Genomic DNA, 23,759 nt, shown 5'->3' on the forward strand with positions numbered 1-23,759 from the left:
ATCAGCTCACTCAATAAAAGCTATATAAAATAATTAATAATCCTAGGTGACTTCAATAGAAATAGGCTTGACCACTCCACTATTAATTATATTTAAATTCTGAAGTGATGAATGTGATAGACAAAAAGGCCCCATATAAAACTCAATGGGTTAAGGGAAGGACTCTGCCTTGGTTGAGCTCTGAACTACTGAGCCTTTATAGGCTAAGAGATAAAGTATGAGATCAATTTCATATCAGTAATCACCCTGATGACTGGGAGGTCTACCGGCGACCACAAAATTATTGTAAAACCGAAACAGAAATTAAGATAAGATAAGCCTTTATTTGTCCCACAATGGGGAAATTCCAGTGTTGCAACACAAATTAGGTACAGAAGTAAATAATAAAGAACAGATAACTTGTACAAACTTTAAAAAAGACTCTTATAGAAAAGTTCGTATAAAACTTGTAAAAAAAAACCTCTTATACTCTTAATAAAAAGTAAAAAATAATAACAATAGTAACACTCTTATTTATAGCTGTTATATGGACAGAAAATATTGCAGCAAGATGATTGACATATGTCAAAGTATTGCACATGAATATGACAGTATTGCACATGATTATGTCAGTAGTGCACATGGGTATGACAGTATTGCACATGATGATAAATGACACATGTTCAGGGCTAACAGTGTTTGTTGTAGAGTCTGACAGCAGCAGAAAGGAAAGACTTGTGAAACCTCTCCTTACCCTCTCCACACAGCGAGGGTGGATCAGTCTGTCACTGAAGCTGCTCTCCAAAGCGGACAGAGTGTCCTGCAGGGGGTGAGACTCATGGTCCAGCATAGATGTGAGTTCAGCCAGGACCCTTCTGTCCCCCACCTCCTGCACCAAGTCCAGAGCACAGCCCAGGACGGAGCTGGACTTCTTGATGACCTTGTCCAGCTTCTTCCTCTCCCTCTCTGTGATGCTGCTCCTCCAGCAGACCACACCGTACAGGAGGGCTGATGCCACCACTGAGTCGTAGAAGGTCCTCAGAAGTAGCCCTGTCACTCCAAAAGACCTGAGTCTCCTCAGGAGGTAGAGCCGACTCTGGCTCTTCCAGTACAGTGCACAACACAGACGTGCTGTGAGTCCAGTCCAGTTTGTGGTTCAGATGAACACCCAGGAACTTGTATGAGCCCACTCTCTCAAAGTCCCTTCCCTGGATGTCCACTGGTGAGGAGGGCACCAGAAATTCTGGTCCTGGTTCCTTTGACACCGTTGAGCACCACTTATTGCTGGATAAGCTTTACTCAATTGGTGCCTCCAGGGACGTTTTACTCTGGTTTAACTAATATTTACATTGTCGAAAATAATTTGTGACAGTAGAGGGTAAATCATCAGAGACCAATGTCATTACTAAAGGAAATTGTGTCCTTCTTAGTGGAAGTAACCACCTCTGTTTCCATCTCTTCAATGTGAGAGAAAAAATTACATTATCTTATTCCCATAGTTTTTTTGATGCAATAAATTGCTTAACAAACTTTTGAACCAGAAAATGCCCAACATACAAAATGCCAGACGTTACCTCTTTTTCTAATTTGACTCATTTAAGTTTTAGTGGCTGGTGAGGCACAGTATCAACTTGATAAAAAGTGTGTGCCGCCTCTCAAAAGAGGTTTAGAAACACTGGTATATAGACCAAACTGTATGGCAATAAAACTGCTTCACTTAGGGATCTTCTCAAAATGGTTTGAAGCTGAAAAGACGTAATTTTTTTCATCTCTCTCTGGACCCCCTCCCCCCCTCAAAAGACGAAAGACTGGCTTCACATAAAATGTTAACGCGTAGATTAAACGATAGTAGCTTGATAGACCCTGCTCACCTCTAGTGAACATCTCTGAACATCCTTTGCTATGTTTATCAGTAGAAGTTATGAACCCTCCAAATAATGTCACCTGTTGCGCATGTTTGTTTACTCAATCCGTGGCCAGCGCGGGGAGCGGGGCGGGTGCTCCCTCGCACAGGCCACTGCGCGCCGTGATCACAACGCACCGCGCGCACGGGCTGTGGTGCGCGCCGCGGTGGGCCGCGCACGGGCCGCGGTGCGCCTTGCTCCCCCTTTCGCACTCCCCGTGCTCCGCGCCGCACCCGCCGCCTAATGTTGGCCTAATGCTCGTTGCTGAGAGAGTTTTTTAGCATTTCAAAACAATTACTGCCACAACGATGTATTGAAGCTTCAAAGCAAAAAAAAAGACAAAATGTAGGTTCAACCCCCCCCCAAGACGAAAAATATTACGTCTTTTCAGCTACAACCCATTTTGAGATGATCCCTTATGCTGTTAAGGCTGCAGTTATTAAATATGTCCACCAGATAGCAGCAGAAGCTCGGGACACGCTACAGACAGTGTTGTCCTCGTGTTCAAGGTTTTGAGAAAAATTGTCATATACTGCAAATTCATTCTTAAATCACTTTATGTAATGTATTGAAATATTGTATTTATATGTATAGATATAGCAAGGCACAAGTTAGACAGTATTATGAATATCAGAAAAAAGTACAAGTCAAGCTTGTTTCTCAACTACTCAAATAACATTCAAATTCTCAGCAAGAAATTGACTGAAGATGTAAAAGATATCAAGAACACAGGAATTTGAGCTGCTTTTTCACTGCAAGTTAATGTTGAAGTTCCCCAAAATGATGCATTCGGAACCATCATCAATATTTGAATGACATAATTTAAATTAATTATAGAAATTTACACCGTATGAAGGTATAATAAAAATATTTTCAATTTCATATTTGGAGACAGTGAAACCTGAAGGCTAAGACATTCCAATTTCATATTTATACTGATCACTTCAAATTTAAACTGTTCTCTGATGTATGTTAAAACACCCCCACCCCTTCCTTGGCCCAGTCTTTCCTATAACAATTATATCCTGGTATATTGTTATTGACCTTTATTTAACCAGGAAAACCTGTATTATAGCATCAGCTCCTGTCCATGTTAAAGAGGTCGACACGGTCTCTTCATTTAAGACCAGGCTTAAAACGTTCCTCTTTGAAATGGCTTAGAGTCAGGCCAGTTAAGAAATGAAATAACAGTTTTAGCTATACTGCCGTGGAGCAACTATGCAGAGGGAAAGTATGGCAACTTGAGCACTATCCTCTGCTTCCTCCTAATTTCCCTATCAACAATATCCAATATTTTAGTTCACCTGTAGTCTGTTCACTACTGCTCAGATGTTGCTCAAGTGATGACAGAACCTTAGACACCAGAGTGCTGCCCAGTGGTTGAGTGGTTAATGTGGCAGCACACATGCAGCTCTGCACTTTCCCTACTAAATGAGCCATCCTTCTGTCTTGAGTGTTTCTAACTGTACAGTCTCGCTACCTGCATCTAATTAGATGCAGAGAGCGTACAATGGCCTAATTTTCACCGGAAAAGATACTTTTACAATATATCTGTAGTGGGGCGAAACAGATTTTACTTTATCACATGAAAAAAGGTCCTTTAAACAAAAAATGTTGTTCCCATTTTCCCAAAATTCAAAAGCAAAACTTTTTGTGAATGGACTGTTCGATAAAAAACCTAAAAGACAAAATGTAATTATAAACTTTGTTTCATCATGTAAAACATAGGGGTTATTCGTAAATGAGAATAAAGCTAATAAAGCACTATTCCACATTGTAATTTATGAAATAAGGTAGAACAAGATTCAGTTGTCTGGACTCAGAAAAAAAAGACAGAATAACGCTCTGGACAAATGAGGGATTACACTTATGCAATAAGGATGGAAGAGAAATCCCATTCAGCATTAATAAAGTTAGTGTCATAAGCAGAAACATCTTCAGTATACCAGTTCATGAAAGTCACATGGACTGATCCAGAAAGTCAGGGCAAGGTCTTGTGGATGGGGCAAGAGGTCTTGAGGGTGGGGGGCGGAGGTGGTGCTCGACACTGTCAACAACAAACAGGATCATGTTAGACTTTATGCTCCATGGACGTCACTGGAATTTAAGGGTGATCAGTTATGAAACATATTTTTTGACCATGTTGTAATTTAACTAATGTAATTTAAGTACTCACCTTTGTTTAAACCATTTTATACTGGTTTCCCCCGCCTTTTGCTTACTCAAAATTGGATTTTGATTGCTTGAATAATTTGAGTTTGAGTGGACAGTGGAGCTTAACAATCAACCACACAAGAGCTTTACACATCAGAGCCATAGTCCTACAGGAGTGAAACGATGCACAGGCAGGGCTTTCAGGAGCAGTGGCACAGAGAACCACAGAAGGCAGCAACGCATGTCATGGAAATGTGTGAGGTCAGAGAATGACAGCTGGACTGCTCTCTGATGTGAGATGCCCCCAAGGACATTTTTTTTGTCTTTTTAGATAACTTTTTCACAAATGATGACTTCATACCAGATAAGCATATTATTCTTTAAGCTTTACTTTGTTTTATACTAGTCCTTTTTGTCATGATTGACAAAATATTACACAATAGTGATGCACTTCCAAAATAGTTACATCAAATACTATTCCTTGTAAAATGTATGGCAGTTACATTAGGGATCATCTCAAAATGGGTTGAAGCTGAAAAGACTTAATATTTTTCATCTCTCTCTGGACCCCCTCCCCCCCTCAAAAGACTTAAAAAAAAAAATTCTGGCTTCACATAAAATTTTACGCGTTGATAAAACGATAGTAGCTTAATAGACCTTGCTCACCTCTAGTGAACATCCCTGAACACCCTTTGGTAAGTTTATATGTAGAAGTTATGAACTCTCCAAATAATGTCACCTGTCGTGCATGTTTGTTTACTCAATCCACATGGTCCACGGGCCCTATGGGGCCCTACGGCACATCCCATTCAACCCAAGCTGTGAGATGACCAGTTTGAGATAGTCTTAAGAGGATGAGAGAGTGTGAAACTAATGTTTCTTGTCAAAACCTGTAATTGTCAATTGCGTGTGTTTAGACCTTAGACGTGATGTCAGAATGACAGAAGCGGAACACATGCTTCTGTCACAGTGAGAATCTCACGTCTTCTGTGATTGGCCGAAACCTCATGTGGGTTTGTTTTGTTTCCTTCTTCCGGTCAGTGCGTAGGCACGTTACGCGAGCCAGATCTCTTGATCATTTGCTGCGCCGCGTCTTGCCGCAAAAAAGCTTTTCCAACTTTTCTGCACCAGCCGCGTTGGCGACGGCGACGCCTGCCCCTCGCGCACGCACCCGCCGTACTCCGCGCCCACACCCGCCGTGCTCCGCGCCCTAATGGCCTAATGCTCGTTGCTGATAGAGTTTTTTAGCATTTCAAAACAATTACTGCCACAACGATGTATTGAAGCTTCAAAGCAACAAAAAGACAAAAAATATTACGTCTTTTCAGCTTCAACCCATTTTGAGATGATCCCTTATTGGCAGTGGTAACAATAGTTTTAAACCCAGTGTGTATGATGAGGAGATTTATCAAAGAATTGCAGCTAAGTCCAGAAGGTGGAGATAGATGGAGGCCTACCTCCATCTATCTAGAAAACAGACATTTCTGAGCACTCAAATGTACAACAATGAAGGTTTACCTAAAAATGCATGAATTAATCAAAATACAACTCTGAGTAAGATACTGAGGGAAAACTGTCCCCTTTAACAAGCAGGTCTCAGACTCACTGGTCTCAGGCGAGGGGTGGACAAACTTGGAGGGCTGTTGCTCTCAGGATCTAACCAGAAGCAGAGGATGTAATGATCACACAAGGTTAGAGGCACTGTGCTTGAACAGTATGGTACTTACTGGTGTGTTGGTCAGACTGCCCAGGAGGCTCAGGTGTCTGCTCTCTGTCCTTCGCTCCACCAGGGAGAGCCAAGACAGCGACTGCACTTGTCTCAGTGCTCAGTGGAAGCGGGACAGGGGGGGAACATGAAGGCATTGTGGGAGTTGGTAAATGCTGAGGAGACAAAATGTCATGTTTGTGGTTCATACTCCTGAATAGCATACTGTGCCTGGAGTAATCCTGCAGATTTAATCCATCTCCTTGATTCCAGAGTTCTGACTCTCACTAAATATTATGGTAACAACTCGCGAGTCAAAATCCAAACAACAAAGTGCGACTCCACTCTGTTCAAAAACGTGCTAACCCGGTCTGCAGCAGGGGCAGTTGAAGCCCGAGGTGTGGTCTACTTGGTACACAGGTATATATGCCTTATACCCTCTAAAAGTACGGTGGATTTGCATTTAAACACAAAATTAGATGATTAAATACTGTCATTTAATCAATCTGAATAGTATAATTAATGAATTGCATTTAACTCTGCAATGAATAAATTTGATGTTTAATTAATTAATTTTAAAATCACTGAATTAATGTAATGGTCAATTGATGTATTTAATGGTCAATTAATTAATTAAATTGGTTTTGATAATGAATTATTTAAAATTAAAAATTTCACCCTTAACATTAAAATGATCATTTCAATTAATACATCAGTTTATGGTGTTTATGCAACTATTAAAATAATCTGTCAGACTGACGTGTCAAACTCAGAGGGCAGGACTTTCTCAACAGAGGGGCCACTGCTGTTACTGTGAGGTCGCTCAGATTAGCAGGGAAACTGTGGAAATGTATCACTGTTGTGGACAACCTCAAAGCCCTTCTCGGTGTCAGAGCAGCACAAACATGACCAGAGCAGCAGGTACAGCAGAGGCAGAGCCGAGGAGACCTACATTACATCTCTAATGTAGGCTACTTTCAGACCACAATTTCCTTATAAGGTTTGGCAGGAGGAGGAGAAGAGACAGACTCAAAAAGCCACGCATTACCTATGTCTGTGGTTCCCGAAGTGGTTCCCACTTAGCATCACAGAGGAAAAAAAGTTTGCAGTCTAAGCATTATCTGGAGGCTGGAGCTTCTCAGTGCACAGCAGAAGACATGTGCGTGGTGCAGGGGCAGTGCAGCAAAACTCAAGGCCAAAAAATAATAATAAAACCACATCATGTAACAGTGAATGGATGATGGCCAGCTAAAATAGTATAACTAAAATTCATTAAAATGAATATATGGTCCCTCATCTGCCTGAAGAGTGGGTCCAGTTCGCCTCAGTCGGTCCCTCATCTGCCTGAAGAGTGGGTCCAGCTCCAGTCTCCCTCGTGTCCGTCTGTCCGTCTGTGAGAGTCGGATCTCTCCTTCACTGGAACTCCTCCAGGTTTCTACGCTTTTTTCCCAAAGAGGTTTTTTTTGTAGTTTTTCCTGGCCGAGAAGGAGAGTCTAAGGACAGAGGACCCTGGGACATCGTCCCTCGCCACCACAGACATTGTCTGACTCCCTCGCCACCACAGACATTGTCTGACTTCATCGCCACCACAGACATTGTTGATTCATTTCTCCCTGTGGCCCTCAGAGGCAACTGTTGTTGTGATTTTGGGCCTTACAAAAATAAATTGATTTGATTTGATTTGATTAAAATACACAAAATTACTTGGGATTTCGCCAAAATTTTATATAGGGGAACACACACGGAAAGGACGCTTTGTGCTCACACCGGCACCGCAAGCTCTCGTGACTGACATGGTAAGGAGGTGCTCACGGCAGCACCAGGTGCACACAGAGGAGGAAGAGAGGAGCAGGAGGACACAGGTGAGACACAGAGGGTGTGTGGCATGATGGCTCCTACTTATCTTATCTCTGGTTTTGTCCTTCAGTAACCAACATGGTCAAAAATAACTGACTTTGTCAATGTCAAGCCCCTCCTCTGTGTGTTACCTTGGAGTTGGTCTCACTCACATATGGGAAAACTGCAGATTTTTATGAACTATTGCATATAATACTTTTGTATTTTTTATTTCATCAGTTGCGCAGTTTATATATATTTTTTCCTCTTTGTTCACTAAGTCCTCTCAAAATCAATGCAATTATTGTATGATCAAAATACAGCCTGGTCAGTGTGACATATTTAGTAATAAATTCATAATTTCACAGGAAATAATCTAAATCTCAATTTCATTGTTTGTTGGAGATGGGGGCATGTTTGGATAGGTGGTCTATAGTTTTGATTTTAGAAGCAAAGTGGCTGATAGATCTAGGCCTTGAAAAGTTCCAGAAGCCCGGCCATCAGACCCACCTCCTCCTGCTCTTCGTCCTCATCCTCCTCTTCCTCTGCTTCATCCTCCAGAAGTTCCACCAACAAAGAGGGGAACAGACCCACGTGTCCCTCCAACTCGCCCTCCCAGAAACCATCGTCCACCTCAACACAACAAAATACATAGCATCAACAACTGTAGATGTACTTAAACAGTCAAACAGGGCCAGGAAGTGTGCAGCTGCCTACCTCTCCATGTTTACATCGAATAAGGTGAATGAGTGCCCCCTCCTGAAACGAAAGCTCCTCTGCACTCTGGCCTTGGTAGGAGTAAAGAGCTCTTGCCAATCCTGAGAAAAAAACAAACAGAAAACAAAGCTCCTGAAATTCAACAAACCAGACTTTTCTTTTTGAGTTATCCTCATTAAATGAAGAAAATAAAATACAGATTACACATCAGGTTAGGGTGAGTTGGACAGGTTTGCGAACCGGGTCTTTGCAGAATTGTGAAAAAAATTAAAAAAATGACCTGCACCTGAGCTACTTTCTCAGCCCACGTGACTTGTATCATATGTATTTATGCATTTATGCATTTATGTATATATCACATGCAGTTTAGGCAGACAGCCAACAGATAATGCTATTCTCTTTAACAGTTAGTGCTTCAAAACTGTATTTCAATTTGAAGCAGAGGTTTCACTCCATCACTAACCTGGACTGGCCCTGGTCTCTCTGTGGCAGGAAGTGGAGCTGAAGGAGACATCCAGAGGGGTGAGGTCCTCAGCTGGTAAACACAAGAACTGCACGTAGCGCTCTGGCACATAGCCCACCTGGCCACATGAGTTGCACACCTGACCGAATTTCAGCAAACATGTACAAAAATTGAGCTGTTAAAGACATGGTCATAGAAGGTTCAAAATCTCACTAAGAGAGACATTTTAGATTGACTTTAAACACAATGCTGGTATAAAGGAGGACTTGCGGTGAACTCTCTTGCCCTCACATATTTGATCATGCTCAGAACATTGAGAGGAGATGTCTTCCCTTCTTGCTGTGAGGCGATTGTGCTTAACAGTTGTCTGATGCACTGTATCGAATTTGAACAGAAAGTGGCTCAAATGAAAAATGATGGAAAGAGTACAAAAACATACTGTAAATGTCATGAAATCAACAGGTTATACTTGTACCGGGATTCACATGACATCAGAGCAGCCCATTGTCCCTCTTTACCGTCTTTAGTTTTATATGGTGGCAAAATTGCAAGTAAAAAGATCATTGCTAATCTGCAGATTTTGTGGTGTGTTTGGATAAATACATAACGATGGTAAAGCATAACTATAATTTAAAAATTTCAGGTTCAATATTTGTAGAACTTAATTTAGGATATGTCTTCCTAAATAGTGTATACTGGGTTGTAGAGGTGGGAGATATAAAGAAAAAAGGGTTATATAACCAATGCTGTTTTGGAGATATTAAAAATAAGATATCAAAATATTTTCAACAATAAAAATGATTGGAAATGAGACAGAAGAATAAGGGAATTAAGTTATATTTCTGAACTTCTGTGGTTACCTTTATGGTCTATTCATGTATTATGTGATACTTAAGCCTCAACCAAGCAGCATTATTAAAATTTTGTCTGAATATTATTATATTGTTATCAATATTCATTTTTTGTCACTATTGCAAAGCACCAATGGATTGGCCAATAGGAATACTAGATGAGAGAGTAGAACCTGTGAAAATCTTCCACAATCTGTACTTCCGACCAGTCCCCCTGACCGGCTCATAACGAAGATCTGTCTGCAGCAAAATGTCACCTTAAACCGCATTACGCTTCAAGAGAGGCTCCTTTAAGCACGTCATCTAAGGTTCAGGACCCGCTCATCCTCCTTTTCCACACGACTAGGGATTGTTCAATATAGTACCTTTAACCAGTCCTCCACGTCTCCATCTTCTACCACCTGAAGCTCCTCTCCCTCCATCACGGACAGCTCGTCAGACTGACACGCCTGCACAACGGAACCAGTCCACAGGATTCTGATTATGGTCCCACAAGTTCTTCTTTCAAGGCCATTTGATATTGGACGCCAATATTTGTGCCCACAGATGCCCTGGAACAAACTGATGGAAGCAGCACATCCTCTGCTGCCCCACTGTGGCCCCTGGTATTCTAAGCGGACTCCCACCCAGGCCTGCCCTTGCTTAGCATCCAAGAAGTTTTCTTGTTTATTACATCTTTCTCAAAACCTTTTTCTCCCAGACCCCAAGTGTTACCTGGTAGCTGTAGAGGACCCTGCAGGAGGAGGGGTACACACACAGAGCAGCAGAGGAGGCAGCGTCTTCAAAGATGTCTGCCTCCTCAAACTCCTCCAGTTCTGTCAGTTCAAAGTCTTCCTCCTGCAAATACAAGATATACTCAATGATATATTCAATTTCAGCCTTTATGAGGACTTAAGTTTAAGGTACACTCCAGGTCTGTCGTTGTGCTGATCTGTGGAGTTGAATTTGGGCTCAGGACAAATGTGATTTTCCTCCTGAACTGCTTAGGCTCAGTCTGCTTAGGCTCAGACCCCTGCTCGCTCTTTGAATTGTTCTTCATTTCCTCCAAAGCTTACCCTCGTGACGGCTCCTCCTGGTGTTTGCTCCTTTGCTCCTCCAGATACTCCCTGGTCTCCGTCACCTCTCTCTCCAGTCGAGCGCTGTTCAGAGTTTTCAGATGAAGCTCATTACTCCAGGTTTTTCTGAGCTTCCTCCACAGACTGCACATCTGCATATTTTTATGGTGGCAGATTTCCTCCTGCAGTGCCTGGTTGTTCTTCTTTCAGCTCATTTTCAAGGGCTGTGATCTCCATCGTCAGCTCCTCCATGTTCTTCTGAACAACCATTGCCTCCTCTGCAGATCTTTCATACTGGGTCTTCAGAGTTTGTTTAATCATTTTGCATTTTACATAGTTCTCCCTGAAGACTCTGTTTCAGCTGTTATTCCTCTTTTAGCTCATTTTGAACTGCCGTGATCTCTGTGTTAAGCTCATCCATGCTGTTTTTATCATTGTATCTTCTACAGACGAGGATCTATGTGTTCACTTCTGAGTGAGTCTCACTTCTCTCCTGCAGCTGCTGATTACTCCCTTTCTCCTCTTTAGCTCAATTTGCAAAGCAGTAATCTCCGCCCTCAACTCTCCCATGTTAATTTCGACTTGGTGTTTGCTGTTTGTTCAGCTCCTCTCTCACTCCTCTCTCAAGTCATTCTGGAGAGCTGTTGTCTATTGCTTCTTGTGGTCCAAATCTCATTAAGACCTGCTTCTGATCCTCCAGGTTCTGTTTGGTCATGGACACTTGGTCATGGCCTCCAGCCTTGAACTGCTCCCTCTCGCTCTCTATCTGGTCCTGCAGGCTGTAGAACTTGCATATTGCAGAGAGACGCTGGCAATCAATTGTCTAGACACTGGTTCTGCGCCTTTGCCATCTTCAGTGCTCCTTGTTTCTCCCTCAAAACCTCAAACTCAATTTAACTCAAATTATTTTGAAGGCCAGGGTTTGATGCCCATTTGCTCTTGGATGCTGTCCACTGTAGAGCCAAATGTGTGTGTGTGTGTGTGTGTGTGAACATTTAAAATTGCCTCATGTATTGAAGCCATGCATAAAATTGTTATACAACTTTTATTTTAATGTCACGTAGCAGTTTGATTCTCAAGAATCCTGCCAGCACAATCTACTTTCCCTCTAGCCACCAAAGTGGTGATTTTACAGGTGTGTCGATAAATAGTTAAAGGCCACCCTGCTTTTTCCAAAACTTCAGACTCTGGGTCATACATGTAGAGTTAAAACATGTCAATACCCATATTTAAACAATAATAGCCCATACATGGAAGTCCGCTTTTTGCAGCTGTAAACCTTGACCCAAAACTGTTTAAGAAAGAAAAACAAAGGCCGTGGCTGCAGAGCCGCGGCGCGGTCAAATAACCCAGCAGTTTCAGGAGCCGCGGCACGGCCATAGCCTCATGTCTAACCCTAACCTTAACCCTAACCCTAACCCTGACCCTGACCCTAACCCTAACCCTAACCCTAACCCTAACCCTAACCCTAACCCTAACCCTGACCCTAACCCTAACCCTAACCCTGACCCTAACCCGGCGCGGTCTAACCCGGCGCGGTCAAATAGCCCAGCAGCTTCAGGAGCCGCGGCACAAAATAACATAGCAGTTTCGGCCGCGCGCCGCGGCTCTGTAGACACTCCCAAAAACAAAACCTACAGCATGATTTCCCTTGAATAAACTTTAAAAGCCATATATTGCTCCGTGTTGATGTGAGTGAGCAGGCCATACTTGTGCGTTCCCGGTGGACCTCCTGCTCTCGCTCAGCCTCCTCTCTCTCTCCAGCTCCTCGTGGGCGGTGTCCAGGGCCTGCTGCACACAGACGTCTGTCCCGAGCACGCTGTGGGACAGGAGCTGAAGGCGGGCCTCTGCCTTCACCCTGCTCAGCTGACACATCATACACAGCAATGTCAGTAACAGTAAGAACAAATACATACATTACTGGCTTGGGCCCTTTTTATTGCTTCAAGCAAGTTACACATGTGGCAGTACGGCAGTCAGAATAGATTTTAATTTAGAAGGTTGCAACAACGCCACCCCCGGAATTTCACCGGGAGAATAGTATATTAAGTGGGGTTCCCAAGGCACACAGGTACGTTTACCAATACAGAGCCAGGTTCCAAGTAAGAGTATTTATTTTGCAACTTTACAGTTTTAAAATACACATTAATTTATTTGTAACAGGAGCAGATTAAAATGTAGAAAACGGCCACAGTAATAGATAAAACGGCAACAACCACAACAGTAAGAACAGTAAGAACAGTAAGAGCAGTAAGAGCAGTAACAGGAGCGACAATGTAGGAGCGACAGTGTAGGAGCGACAAGAACAGTAAAAGTAGCGATGTAGAGCAAGGAAACCGTAAATAAAACCACAGGAACAACAGTTAAGCACTAAGCGAAGCAGGCGAAGCAACAGCGCAGAACAGCGGAAATAACAGCGTGCGAAGCGACAGCGCAGCAACGGCTGCGGAGCAACGGCGCAGCAACAGCGGCGTGACCAGTGCCGCTCCTGGGGAGCAAAGAGAAGGGAGCGCTTTTAAAGCCCACCTGCCCGCGCCGCCGGGAGTACGGTGTACATTTTAGGACATTGTCATTCCTCGTTGTCACTTGTCGTTTTTTAGTCATTTGTCAGTTGTCATTTTTCGTTCGACTTTTTTCTTTGTCATTTCTCATCTTCGTTTGTCGACTCTTTTTACTTTGTCATTTCTCATCCTCCTTCGACTCTTTTTACTTTGCCATTTCTAGACTTCGGTCGACGAGGATGAGAACTGACAAACTCTTTACTTTGTCGTTTCTCGTCCTCCTTCGACTCTTTTTACTTTGTCATTTCTAGTCTTCGTTGGACGAGGATGAGAACTGACAAACTCTTTAGTTTGTCGTTTCTCATCCTCCTTCGACTCTTTTTACTTTGTCATTTCTAGTGTTCGTTGGACGAGGATGAGAACTGACAAACTCTTTAGTTTGTCATTTCTCATTCTCCTTCGACTCTTTTTACTCTGTCATTTCTAGTCTTCGGTCGACGAGGATGAGAACTGACAAACTCTTTAGTTTGTCGTTTCTCATCCTCCTTCGACTCTTTTTACTTTGTCATTTCTAGTCTTCGTTGGACGAGGATGAGAACTGACAAACTCTTTAGTTTGTCATTTCTCATTCTCCTTCACCTCTTTTTACTTTGTCATTTCTAGTGTTCGTTGGACGAGGATGAGAACTGACAAACTCTTTAGTTTGTCATTTCTCATTCTCCTTCGACTCTTTTTACTCTGTCATTTCTAGTCTTCGGTCGACGAGGATGAGAACTGACAAACTCTTTAGTTTGTCGTTTCTCATCCTCCTTCGACTCTTTTTACTTTGTCATTTCTAGTCTTCGTTGGACGAGGATGAGAACTGACAAACTCTTTAGTTTGTCATTTCTCATTCTCCTTCACCTCTTTTTACTTTGCCATTTCTAGTCTTCGGTCGACGAGGATGAGAACTGACAAACTCTTTAGTTTGTCATTTCTCATCCTCCTTCGACTCTTTTTACTTTGTCATTTCTAGTCTTCGGTCGACGAGGATGAGAACTGACAAACTCTTTAGTTTGTCGTTTCTCGTCCTCCTTCGACTCTTTTTACTTTGTCATTTCTAGTCTTCGTTGGACGAGGATGAGAACTGACAAACTCTTTAGTTTGTCGTTTCTCATCCTCCTTCGACTCTTTTTACTTTGTCATTTCTAGTCTTCGTTGGACGAGGATGAGAACTGACAAACTCTTTAGTTTGTCATTTCTCATTCTCCTTCACCTCTTTTTACTTTGCCATTTCTAGTCTTCGGTCGACGAGGATGAGAACTGACAAACTCTTTATTTTGTCATTTCTCATCCTCCTTCGACTCTTTTTACTTTGTCATTTCTAGTCTTCGGTCGACGAGGATGAGAACTGACAAACTTTTTACTTTGTCATTTCTCATTCTCCTTCGACTCTTTTTACTTTGCCATTTCTAGTCTTCGTTGGACGAGGATGAGAACTGACAAACTTTTTAGTTTGTCATTTCTCATTCTCCTTCGACTTTTTTTACTTTGTCATTTCTAGTCTTCGTTGGACGAGGATGAGAACTGACAAACTCTTTACTTTGTCATTTCTCATTCTCCTTCGACTCTTTTGACTTTGCCATTTCTAGTCTTCGTTGGACGAGGATGAGAACTGACAAACTCTTTACTTTGTCATTTCTCATTCTCCTTCGACTCTTTTTACTTTGCCATTTCTAGTCTTCGTTGGACGAGGATGAGAACTGACAAACTTTTTACTTTGTCGTTTCTCATTCTCCTTCGACTCTTTTTACTTTGTCATTTCTAGTCTTCGGTCGACGAGGATGAGAACAGACAAACTTTTTACTTTGTCAGTTCTCATCCTCGTCGACCGAAGACTAGAAATGACAAAGTAAAAAGAGTCGAAGGAGGATGAGAAACGACAAAGTAAAAAGTTTGTCAGTTCTCATCCTCGTCGACCGAAGACTAGAAATGACAAAGTAAAAAGAGTCGAAGGAGAATGAGAAATGACAAACTAAAAAGTTTGTCAGTTCTCATCCTCGTCCAACGAAGACTAGAAATGGCAAAGTAAAAAAAGTCGAAGGAGAATGAGAAATGACAAACTAAAAAGTTTGTCAGTTCTCATCCTCGTCCAACGAAGACTAGAAATGACAAAGTAAAAAGAGTCGAAGCAGAATGAGAAATGACAAAGTAAAAAGTTTGTCAGTTCTCATCCTCGTCCAACGAAGACTAGAAATGACAAAGTAAAAAGAGTCGAAGGAGAATGAGAAATGACAAAGTAAAGAGTTTGTCAGTTCTCATCCTCGTCCAACGAAGACTAGAAATGGCAAAGTAAAAAGAGTCGAAGGAGAATGAGAAATGACAAAGTAAAGAGTTTGTCAGTTCTCATCCTCGTCCAACGAAGACTAGAAATGACAAAGTAAAAAAAGTCGAAGGAGAATGAGAAATGACAAACTAAAAAGTTTGTCAGTTCTCATCCTCGTCCAACGAAGACTAGAAATGGCAAAGTAAAAAGAGTCAAAGGAGAATGAGAAATGACAAAGTAAAAAGTTTGTCAGTTCTCATCCTCGTCGACCGAAGACTAGAAATGACAAAGTAAAAAGAGTCGAAGGAGAATGAGAAATGACAAACTAAAGAGTTTGTCAGTTCTCATCCTCGTCCAACGAAGACTAGAAATGGCAAAGTAAAAAAAGTCGAAGGAGAATAAGAAATGACAAACTAAAAAGTTTGTCAGTTCTCATCCTCGTCGACCGAAGACTAGAAATGACAAAGTAAAAAGAGTCGAAGGAGGAAGAGAAATGACAAACTAAAAAGTTTGTCAGTTCTCATCCGACAAACGAAGATGAGAAATGACAAAGTAAAAAGTCGAACGAAAAATGACAACTGACAAATGACTAAAAAACGACAAGTGACAACGAGGAAAGACAATGTCCTAAAATGTACACCGTACAGGAGCCGGGCAATCAATCACCGTCTTACCACAGTCATTTAGAATTTAAAGCTTGTTTCCACTGGTTCGCTTTGGAGCGGATTGGAATGGTTTAAGTGATCGAAAGAGGCCTAGAGGTCTAAAGAGACCTCTAGAGTAAAGAGGCTAAAGAGGTCTGCTTTAACCAAGGAGGAGCTACAATGGGGGCTACAAACCAAAGGGAGGTGATCGGATAAGAGACACAGATTCAGACAAAACATACATAAACAAAATTTAAATTTCTGACTTGATCTAGAGATAAATCACAGTATTTCTCGTTATTTTAAATTATATGTTGAGCTTTTACATATATTTTCAATGTATAATCATCCAAATGTACATTTAATTTTTAAAGTGTGGCGAGGCTCATGCCCCACGACAAGCGGGTAACTCCTGGATTTTGCTTTGGCGACTGGTAGTTCTGGACGCTGGGGTCCCAATATGTGTGTAGCCGGCTGAACTAGCCATGTCCGCTGCCAGTCAAGGGTGCGCAGCAGAAGTTTCTCAGCGGTAGGTGAAAGGAAAGCTGCATTTTAGGCCCAGCTTATCTGCTCCGCCGCTAGGTCATGGGAAGGGAATAGCATGCTCTGCCACCATGCCTTTTTCTTGACCCGTTCACTGAGACTAATTTATAAATAAATCATATTCTGTATTAAAAATGTCTATGTGCCTCTTTTCAACAACAAATCTGTGCGCCTTTCTTTTAATATTTTGAATATGGTCCTGGGCCCATTAATGCCCAGGTGGCATTGTTGGTTCTCTGATTTGGTTTTAACAGTGACAGCTAAAGTTAAAACACCCTGACATGCCACACTGGCACTGAAACTCTCTCTGTTTTGGTTGGGAAGCATCAAATGATGCTCTTTAACCAATGAAAACTCAGGAAACATTGCCCTATTCTCATGTGTATTAATTCTCTGGACAACAAATGCATATGCACGAGTTTCAGGAGAAAAAGCGACCTGTTGTAACTGTGCACTCTATCCTTTTTGCCACACGTGAACGTCTCTTACGTGCAAGTCATGGAATCAGTGACAAGGGTTGAGAATGGTCTATAACCTATCCAGATTTTTTTTATAAATCCATTGTTGAGCCGACAGACTCAGCAAAACAAAGCTAGCACATGTTAGTATAAGATGTTTCCTGTTCATCTCAGCGCAGCATGGTGCCATGCATAGTGCATTTAACATTATCCAAACCCAATGCATTACATAAACAGACGTTCAAATGCAGTGCAGAGGCACAGAGAAGTGGAATAAATGCAGAAAAATATGATGATAGACCTGAAGTAGTTTCCTGTTTACTCTAGCTTCAGCCACATCTCACAGCGCCACATAGTTGGAATTAATAAACCTCTTTTTGTCAATTGCTGATAAAAAACACAATGGTTAGGTTTGATTTGATGTATTAAGAAAACATGAGTTATGTTTGGGTGATTCCAGTGGCTCTCGTAGCAGACCTCTGACCGTGGACCCAGAGCCAGGCCCTGAGCACGGAGATCCACTTTTCCATTAAAATAACCATTTCAAAGCAAATTGAGACCAGCGCCAGTCACAAAGTGGCTTATGCTGCTCCTTTAAACCACCCACAGACCCCCCTGTTCTCATCCATGCATAGAGGTGCCTCATATTTGAAAATCAGCATCTACTTAAGTTGAGCCAATAAAAACAATGTCTCCCCACTCTTCACCTCCAAGTCATGCGTTCATCTGTTCTCTCCAAGACAGCTCATGGGCCAGATGGATGGATTGTTGTACCTGAGCCTTCCTGAGAGTGTCCTGCACCTCTGTGATCTTCTGTTCCACACTAACAGAAGTTTCTCCAGACAGAAGCTTCAGACGGCTCTGCAGCAGCTCCAGGGCCTGAGCACAAAGCACGGCAGACCTCATTAACATGCTTAAATCACAGTAAAGCTTCATTAAGTTCTCTCTATTGCCAGGGCCATTTTAAGCTTGACCTATATGCCTATCACATGATTACAGTGATTAAATGTTTTCAAATACAAAATTCCACATAACTGCAAAAAATGAATACCTAGATTATTTATATTTACTTGATTTGAGGATATTCACCTTACATTTTATTTCAAGAAATAATATCAGAGAAGTGTTGCATGGACAGGTGCTTAAATGCACGTGTGAATAAGTTTGAACACTTAGGGATCATCTCAAAATGGGTTGAAGCTGAAAAGACGTAATATTTTCTGTCAGCAACGAGCATTAGGCCAACATTAGGCGGCAGGTGCGGGCGGAGCGCGGCGGGTGCGTGCGCGGGTGCGTACAGGGAGCACGGCGGGTGCGGGAGGGGGAGCACGGCGCGCAGTGGCATCTCGCTGAGTTTCTACAGCCCAGAACTAACTTCTGCGTTGCACAAAATGATTTAAGCTTAATGAATGAATTAATCCGCCCTCTTAAACCTTCTATTGAGTTGTGTACTTGATCCAAACATCAAATAGAAAAATGAAAAAAACAAATGATTATCAAATGATAATAAAACACAACAATAGGTAAGCTAATTAAAGAGGAAATAAAATTATTAGACAAAAGCTCTTAAAAGTTGATGGAGAAATTTGGCACAAAAATAGAACATTGGCTATTACCCTCTCCCCGTGTGCGATGGCCTTGTAATCTTTGGCTGCTTTGGAGGCCCATTTCCTCACTTCCCGCTGCAGACAGCTCTGATCAGGGGTGGCAGGTTCGTCCTGGAGGATACACACCTGCATGTACCATACATGTGTCAGGTACTCTGTGAAGCCAATGCCAAATGTAAAATCTATCCAAACAGAAGACATCCCATAGTACTGTTCCAGGGTGCAGACTTGTATTACAGACACAGAGATGAGTATTGAAGTGCACCTGGTCTCGGGGAGCAGGCTGGAAGCTGAACTCAGGGGGGTTGCTGAAGGCAGAGGACTCATGGAGAAACTGCTGGACGCTCCTTTCTCTGGTCAACTGCAGAACATGAGGTAGTGTTACTTCCATGTCAGCAATGTCACTTCCATTTCAGCTGTACTTTTATGTAGCAGTATCAATATAGATGTATTTCTAGCCTCTAGTCTAAACTTTTGCATATAGAAAGGATGTACCTTGCGGAGTGTTTCCCAGATCTGGCTGTGCTGTGAGTGAGTGGACGCACATGTGTCCAGCTCTGTCCCACACAGCCGGCTGAAGTGTCCCCTCAGCTCCTCGTACAGACTGCCATCCATCTGCTACACAGGACAAATAACCATACTTTATATCAAGGGTCACTGATAACCTTTCAGCAAGGTCCAGTTTGAAACCCATCCAGACACGGGCTAACTCCACACAGAAAGGCTTGGTACATGCAAGTTCTTTCACCTCCAATTCAACTGTGTAACATCCATGTCAGCAGCTGGGTTACCACAATGTCATCAGGGTTACCTCCATGACACCAAAGTTATCTTCATCATGTCAGCTGTGTTACCTCTACGTCATTCCTGTTACCTCCATGTTAGCAGTGTTAATTAGTTAATTGATAGCGTTACCTGGAATTTCCCCATTGCGGGACAAATAAAGGTGTATCTTATCTTACCTCCATGATTGAGGCCAGGTCATGGCTGTAGTAATGTTGCTGGTGAGCTCGTAACGCTGCAAGTGTCAGCAGATACTGGTTCCGTACTTCAGTCAAACGGTTGTCACACTCCTTCAGACGAGTGGTCACCTGCACACAGGTCATTTCCATTAACTTCGGTGAATAAAGTTATTTTAAAATGAAATTCAAATGTATGTTACCTTAGTGATCAACTTGTATGATTTAAAATGAAAGAGGCCATGTTCACTCTTTCTGGCTCTGGAGTAAAAATGAAACTATAATGTATTAATAAAGCCAAGTAGTAATTTTAGAGTGCTGAAAATAACTCACCAACATTTAAGATCTTCAAGAATCCTTTGACTTAGAGGAACAGGACTTTTACAGGTACTTACAAATAAGGAGTAGTAACAAAGCAACGCTAAATAATCATCGGACTGAAAAAGCTATTAAGGCATATAAATCTGAACTTTCAAATGGAGTAATATCAAAATTGTGTAAATGATTTTTAATTTTTTTAATTGTGTGTATGTATTTGCCATGGACGATGTGAAAGGATAACTTCTGAGTAAACTTTTGGAGGCGGCGAACAAGGCCATGACAAACAAATGGATGACACAAACTGTACCAACAATAAAGGACTTGACTGACATTCTAATCGAAAAATTATAAATTTGACATTTGGACCAAATAGGACTTTGAATTATATGTGCCTTAATTGTCTTAAGATTTCTTTTGCTGCCCTTTTTTCTGTACATACTTGTGTTGCAACATTGGAATTTCCCCATTGTGTGGACAAATAAAGACTTATGTTATCTTTTATTTTCTGTACTCTCTGATCATGTTCCATTCAGTGAGATGTTCTGTTCCTTTTTGTAAATGTAACAACAGATTTTTTTTTGCAAACGCCGGTTACCTGGCATTTGCATCGGCAGCCTTCTCCTTGGCTGTGTGTGCGATAAGGCTGAGCTGGTGATAATTCTTCTTGATGCTCTGGAGCTCCCTGAGTGAGTCCAGGAGCTCTGCCTGGATCCTCTGCAGCTGCTCCATTCCCTGTATAAATGGGCGCAGCAGCCATGTAGAGGTAAAGATAGGAAGATTAGCCTGCTCAAAAGTATTTGGTGAAAATACAACCCAAGTATCAGTAACTGTTTTGACAACAGATTTATTTAATTATTGTTGTAAAATAAATTGAAGTAGCCTGAAAGTTTAAAGAAAATGCATGAGGCTGGAGTTCTAATGCAGAAGAACTTTATTTACCATCAGCACAGTCAAGATGCAGGCCAAGATAACAAGTTAGGCTTGCACTTGGGAGTACGCTACTAGTTTACTATCAGTAAAAAGGGTATTGCCTAAATATACTATACACATTTACCTTGGCCATTCCCTTTTTTTTTAAGATTCTGGCCAAGGTTACAAGATAACCATTTTAGCTATTTTCTCATAGTATAATTTTGTCCTATTTGGTCAGTAAAATTACTCCAGGTCTGTCATGAAACAAACAAAACAAAACACGAAAATATTGAAAGCATTTGCGGGCAGAGGTGAAGAAAGACGCAGTATGGGGGAGACAATATGTATGTACTGACAAGATCTGAACAAACTCTGGTTTAGTTACTTCCAATAGTCATGGCAACTACTACTGCCCATTTCCAGAGGCTCTCATTTCAGAGCAGTCCTGGTCTCACCTTCTTGGCACGGTTGTCTTTGGCGCTGCGTAGACTTTTGGAGGTGTGCAGCGTGAGTGAACGATATTCCTCAGAGGCAGAGAACCGTGCTGAGGCCACTTGAGCTGTGGCGTCCACTATGGATCTCCAGACCCCAAACACACTGCTGAAATACGACACCATGAGGGCTCCATGTTACAAACGGCAAGGCCAGAGAAGGATAGACTTAATCATTGCATTGTCAGGGAAGCATGGGAGATGTTTGATGGTTTTAAGGTTTATTTAGGTTGTTAAATAATGCATTTAGTTCAATCTATCTTTGTAACGCCCAAACTCCCAACAGCAGTTGCGTGGATGGGCGATTAGGGGTTTTGTGGAAGTATTCTTTAAGTGTTTGTTTGAATTGATGGGGACCTACCCAGAAGTTATGGAGTCTGAGTTTCCTCTTTGCCAGTCCCTCTTCTGGTGCTGCACAGCTAGCCTCTGCAGGGCCTGGAAGCACAGGAGCACATGAGCCCACTCACAGTAACACAAACGCAACCGCCAGGCCCTACTTGCATTTTCCAAACATAAGCATATTTTAAGTTCTAAAACACGTAATTCAAAGGAGTTTTAAGTAATGTATAAATATGCTCACTGCAAACAACCATGACCTTTATGTCCGCTCACACACCTCTCTTACATTTAGCAATCTGGTTCTAAATGTGCCTTTCCCACGACCCCTTCCCACTTCAACCCACGATGCCTCCACACTCAATGGGTATCTGGGGGATCAATGGCAGCGTTTCCAGGAAAAAACAGCACCAGACCAGAATAAATCATACCTGGGCATAGTCTTTCTCTATGGCTGCCCGCTGCTTGGTGAACAACCTGAGAGCAGAGCAGGGAGTTACAATCAGATTTGGGCACTTTGGCTCCAAAAACAACGTTTCAAATATAGCAAAGTACAAGCGAATAATGTGATGTAATTCAAAATCTATGAACGGCAGAACCTCCCTCATGCAGCAGAAGAAGGACATTTCAAATCAATAAGACAGCATGAGTGGAAATGAATACATAAAAAATAGCAAATTGATACAAAATAAAATACCTAATAAAACACTCTTGTAGTAATAATTGTAGTAGTAGTACCTGATCTCCTCCAGTAACTCTGTGTCTTGGTGTTGTTTACTCTGCAATTTACTGATCTGGTCTGAGAAGAGCTGCTTGACCTGCTGGCTCTCTTTTACCTGAACATATAGAGAGAGTTCATGCTTTTGACTTCAATTTGTGCAAATCAAATCAAATTCCTCCAAGCTTGTATGTCTAAGTTAACTATACGGATGACACACTTAAATATTTGCTTATGTAATAGGTTGTGTCACAATCTTCTGACTGATTGGCAGAATTAGAAAATGTGTTTCTTGTTTTTTTTCATCGGTAGAGCTATTGTTTTGCCTAAATCAACATTATACGGCAAAATGAAAGTAGTTTCTCTGTTATTGCCCTGACTGTGTAGAGTTTAGAAAGCGTTTTTGCTAAGGGCAAGGGGAGATAAAGCACACTTCAACTCACCTAGCAACAATTCATCTTTTCTGCACACAAGCCTCAGAAACATCGTATTTAAGGAGAATAAAGTTCATAGTCCTAAATAAGACAAGCAGTTCATCTGTGTATGATCAAAGTGAATAGATTTGGGATATTTCTTTCAAAAACTGTGAATCACCAATCGAGTTATACAAGTCCGTGTCCTCAATCAGAGAATATGACGTCATCAAATTCTAGAACATGAACACAAACTATTGGAATGTGACCTTCTCCTGTAATTATTAACTTCATTATTTTGTGGCATACATTTGGCGATATAAAGGGTAAAGTAACCAACACATTTACTAATTTGAGAATGAAATGACTACACAATAATATTACCTGTACTCAAATACAAGTTGGTCCAGGAAATTACCCAAGAAAAAACTACTAGTCAAGAGTAAGAGTAACTAAATTTTACGATTGGTAAGAAAAAAAACATATTTGAAGTGGTGCAAGAAACACAAATGTTCAAACCATTTAATACTGTCAACATAAAACTCACTGGTATTTACTCAAAGTGGGAGAGGAACCAACATTTATACACTCTTTTGAAATTTCACTTAACCTTTAACATCTTGCTACGATTTATCTAAAAAATATTACTTTTTTTTTTTATTTTCGTACCTTCCTGGGCGGCGGCTGCATCCTCGCTCGTCCGTTCTGCTTATGGTTTTGATGAACACTTCCTCACAGTGTCCCCCCCCCCCTTCTGACCTGATCTGTCTTTTCTCTCTACCTCCTCTCTTCCCTTCCGTTTCTCTGCCTCCTCTTGTTTGGAAAAGTATTATACCATTATACCATTTTCATTCAAGCTGTGTTGCAGTTGGATTGAAGGACACATA

General features: G+C 41.7%; 1 protein-coding gene across 1 annotated transcript; it reads right to left on the reverse strand.

Annotated features, from left to right (window-relative positions):
• Positions 1 to 3,827: 3,827 nt before the first annotated feature.
• On the reverse strand, positions 3,828 to 23,592 carry LOC140346729 (F-BAR and double SH3 domains protein 1-like). The gene is made up of 21 exons (XM_072432916.1): positions 23,542 to 23,592; positions 22,480 to 22,577; positions 22,173 to 22,218; positions 21,767 to 21,840; positions 21,370 to 21,514; positions 20,598 to 20,734; positions 19,885 to 19,942; positions 19,685 to 19,813; positions 19,218 to 19,340; positions 18,988 to 19,083; positions 18,732 to 18,848; positions 17,890 to 17,994; positions 12,375 to 12,530; positions 10,324 to 10,446; positions 9,975 to 10,058; positions 8,759 to 8,897; positions 8,296 to 8,396; positions 8,089 to 8,211; positions 5,765 to 5,918; positions 5,644 to 5,693; positions 3,828 to 3,930 (listed from the first exon to the last, which is right to left on the reverse strand). The coding sequence occupies exons 1-21, from the start codon at positions 23,560 to 23,562 to the stop codon at positions 3,865 to 3,867; spliced, it is 2,145 nt and encodes a 714-aa protein (XP_072289017.1). The 5' UTR covers positions 23,563 to 23,592; the 3' UTR covers positions 3,828 to 3,864.
• Positions 23,593 to 23,759: the final 167 nt, after the last annotated feature.

This window comes from Eucyclogobius newberryi, unplaced genomic scaffold, assembly GCF_026437365.1.
Source record: "Eucyclogobius newberryi isolate DKJ021-1_F unplaced genomic scaffold, fEucNew1.0.hap1 SCAF_11, whole genome shotgun sequence".
NCBI lineage: Eukaryota > Metazoa > Chordata > Actinopteri > Gobiiformes > Gobiidae > Eucyclogobius > Eucyclogobius newberryi.

Excerpts from the sequence above, each read along its gene's own strand:
- LOC140346729 (XM_072432916.1), bottom strand. The coding sequence starts at position 23,562 with ATGCAGCCGCCGCCCAGGAAG. Across the intron at positions 19,341-19,684 it reads ACCTGGCCTCAATCATGGAG|CAGATGGATGGCAGTCTGTA; the intron begins GTAAGATAAGAT and ends TGTCCTGTGTAG. Across the intron at positions 5,919-8,088 it reads AGGACGAAGAGCAGGAGGAG|CATTTACCAACTCCCACAAT; the intron begins GTGGGTCTGATG and ends TTGTCTCCTCAG.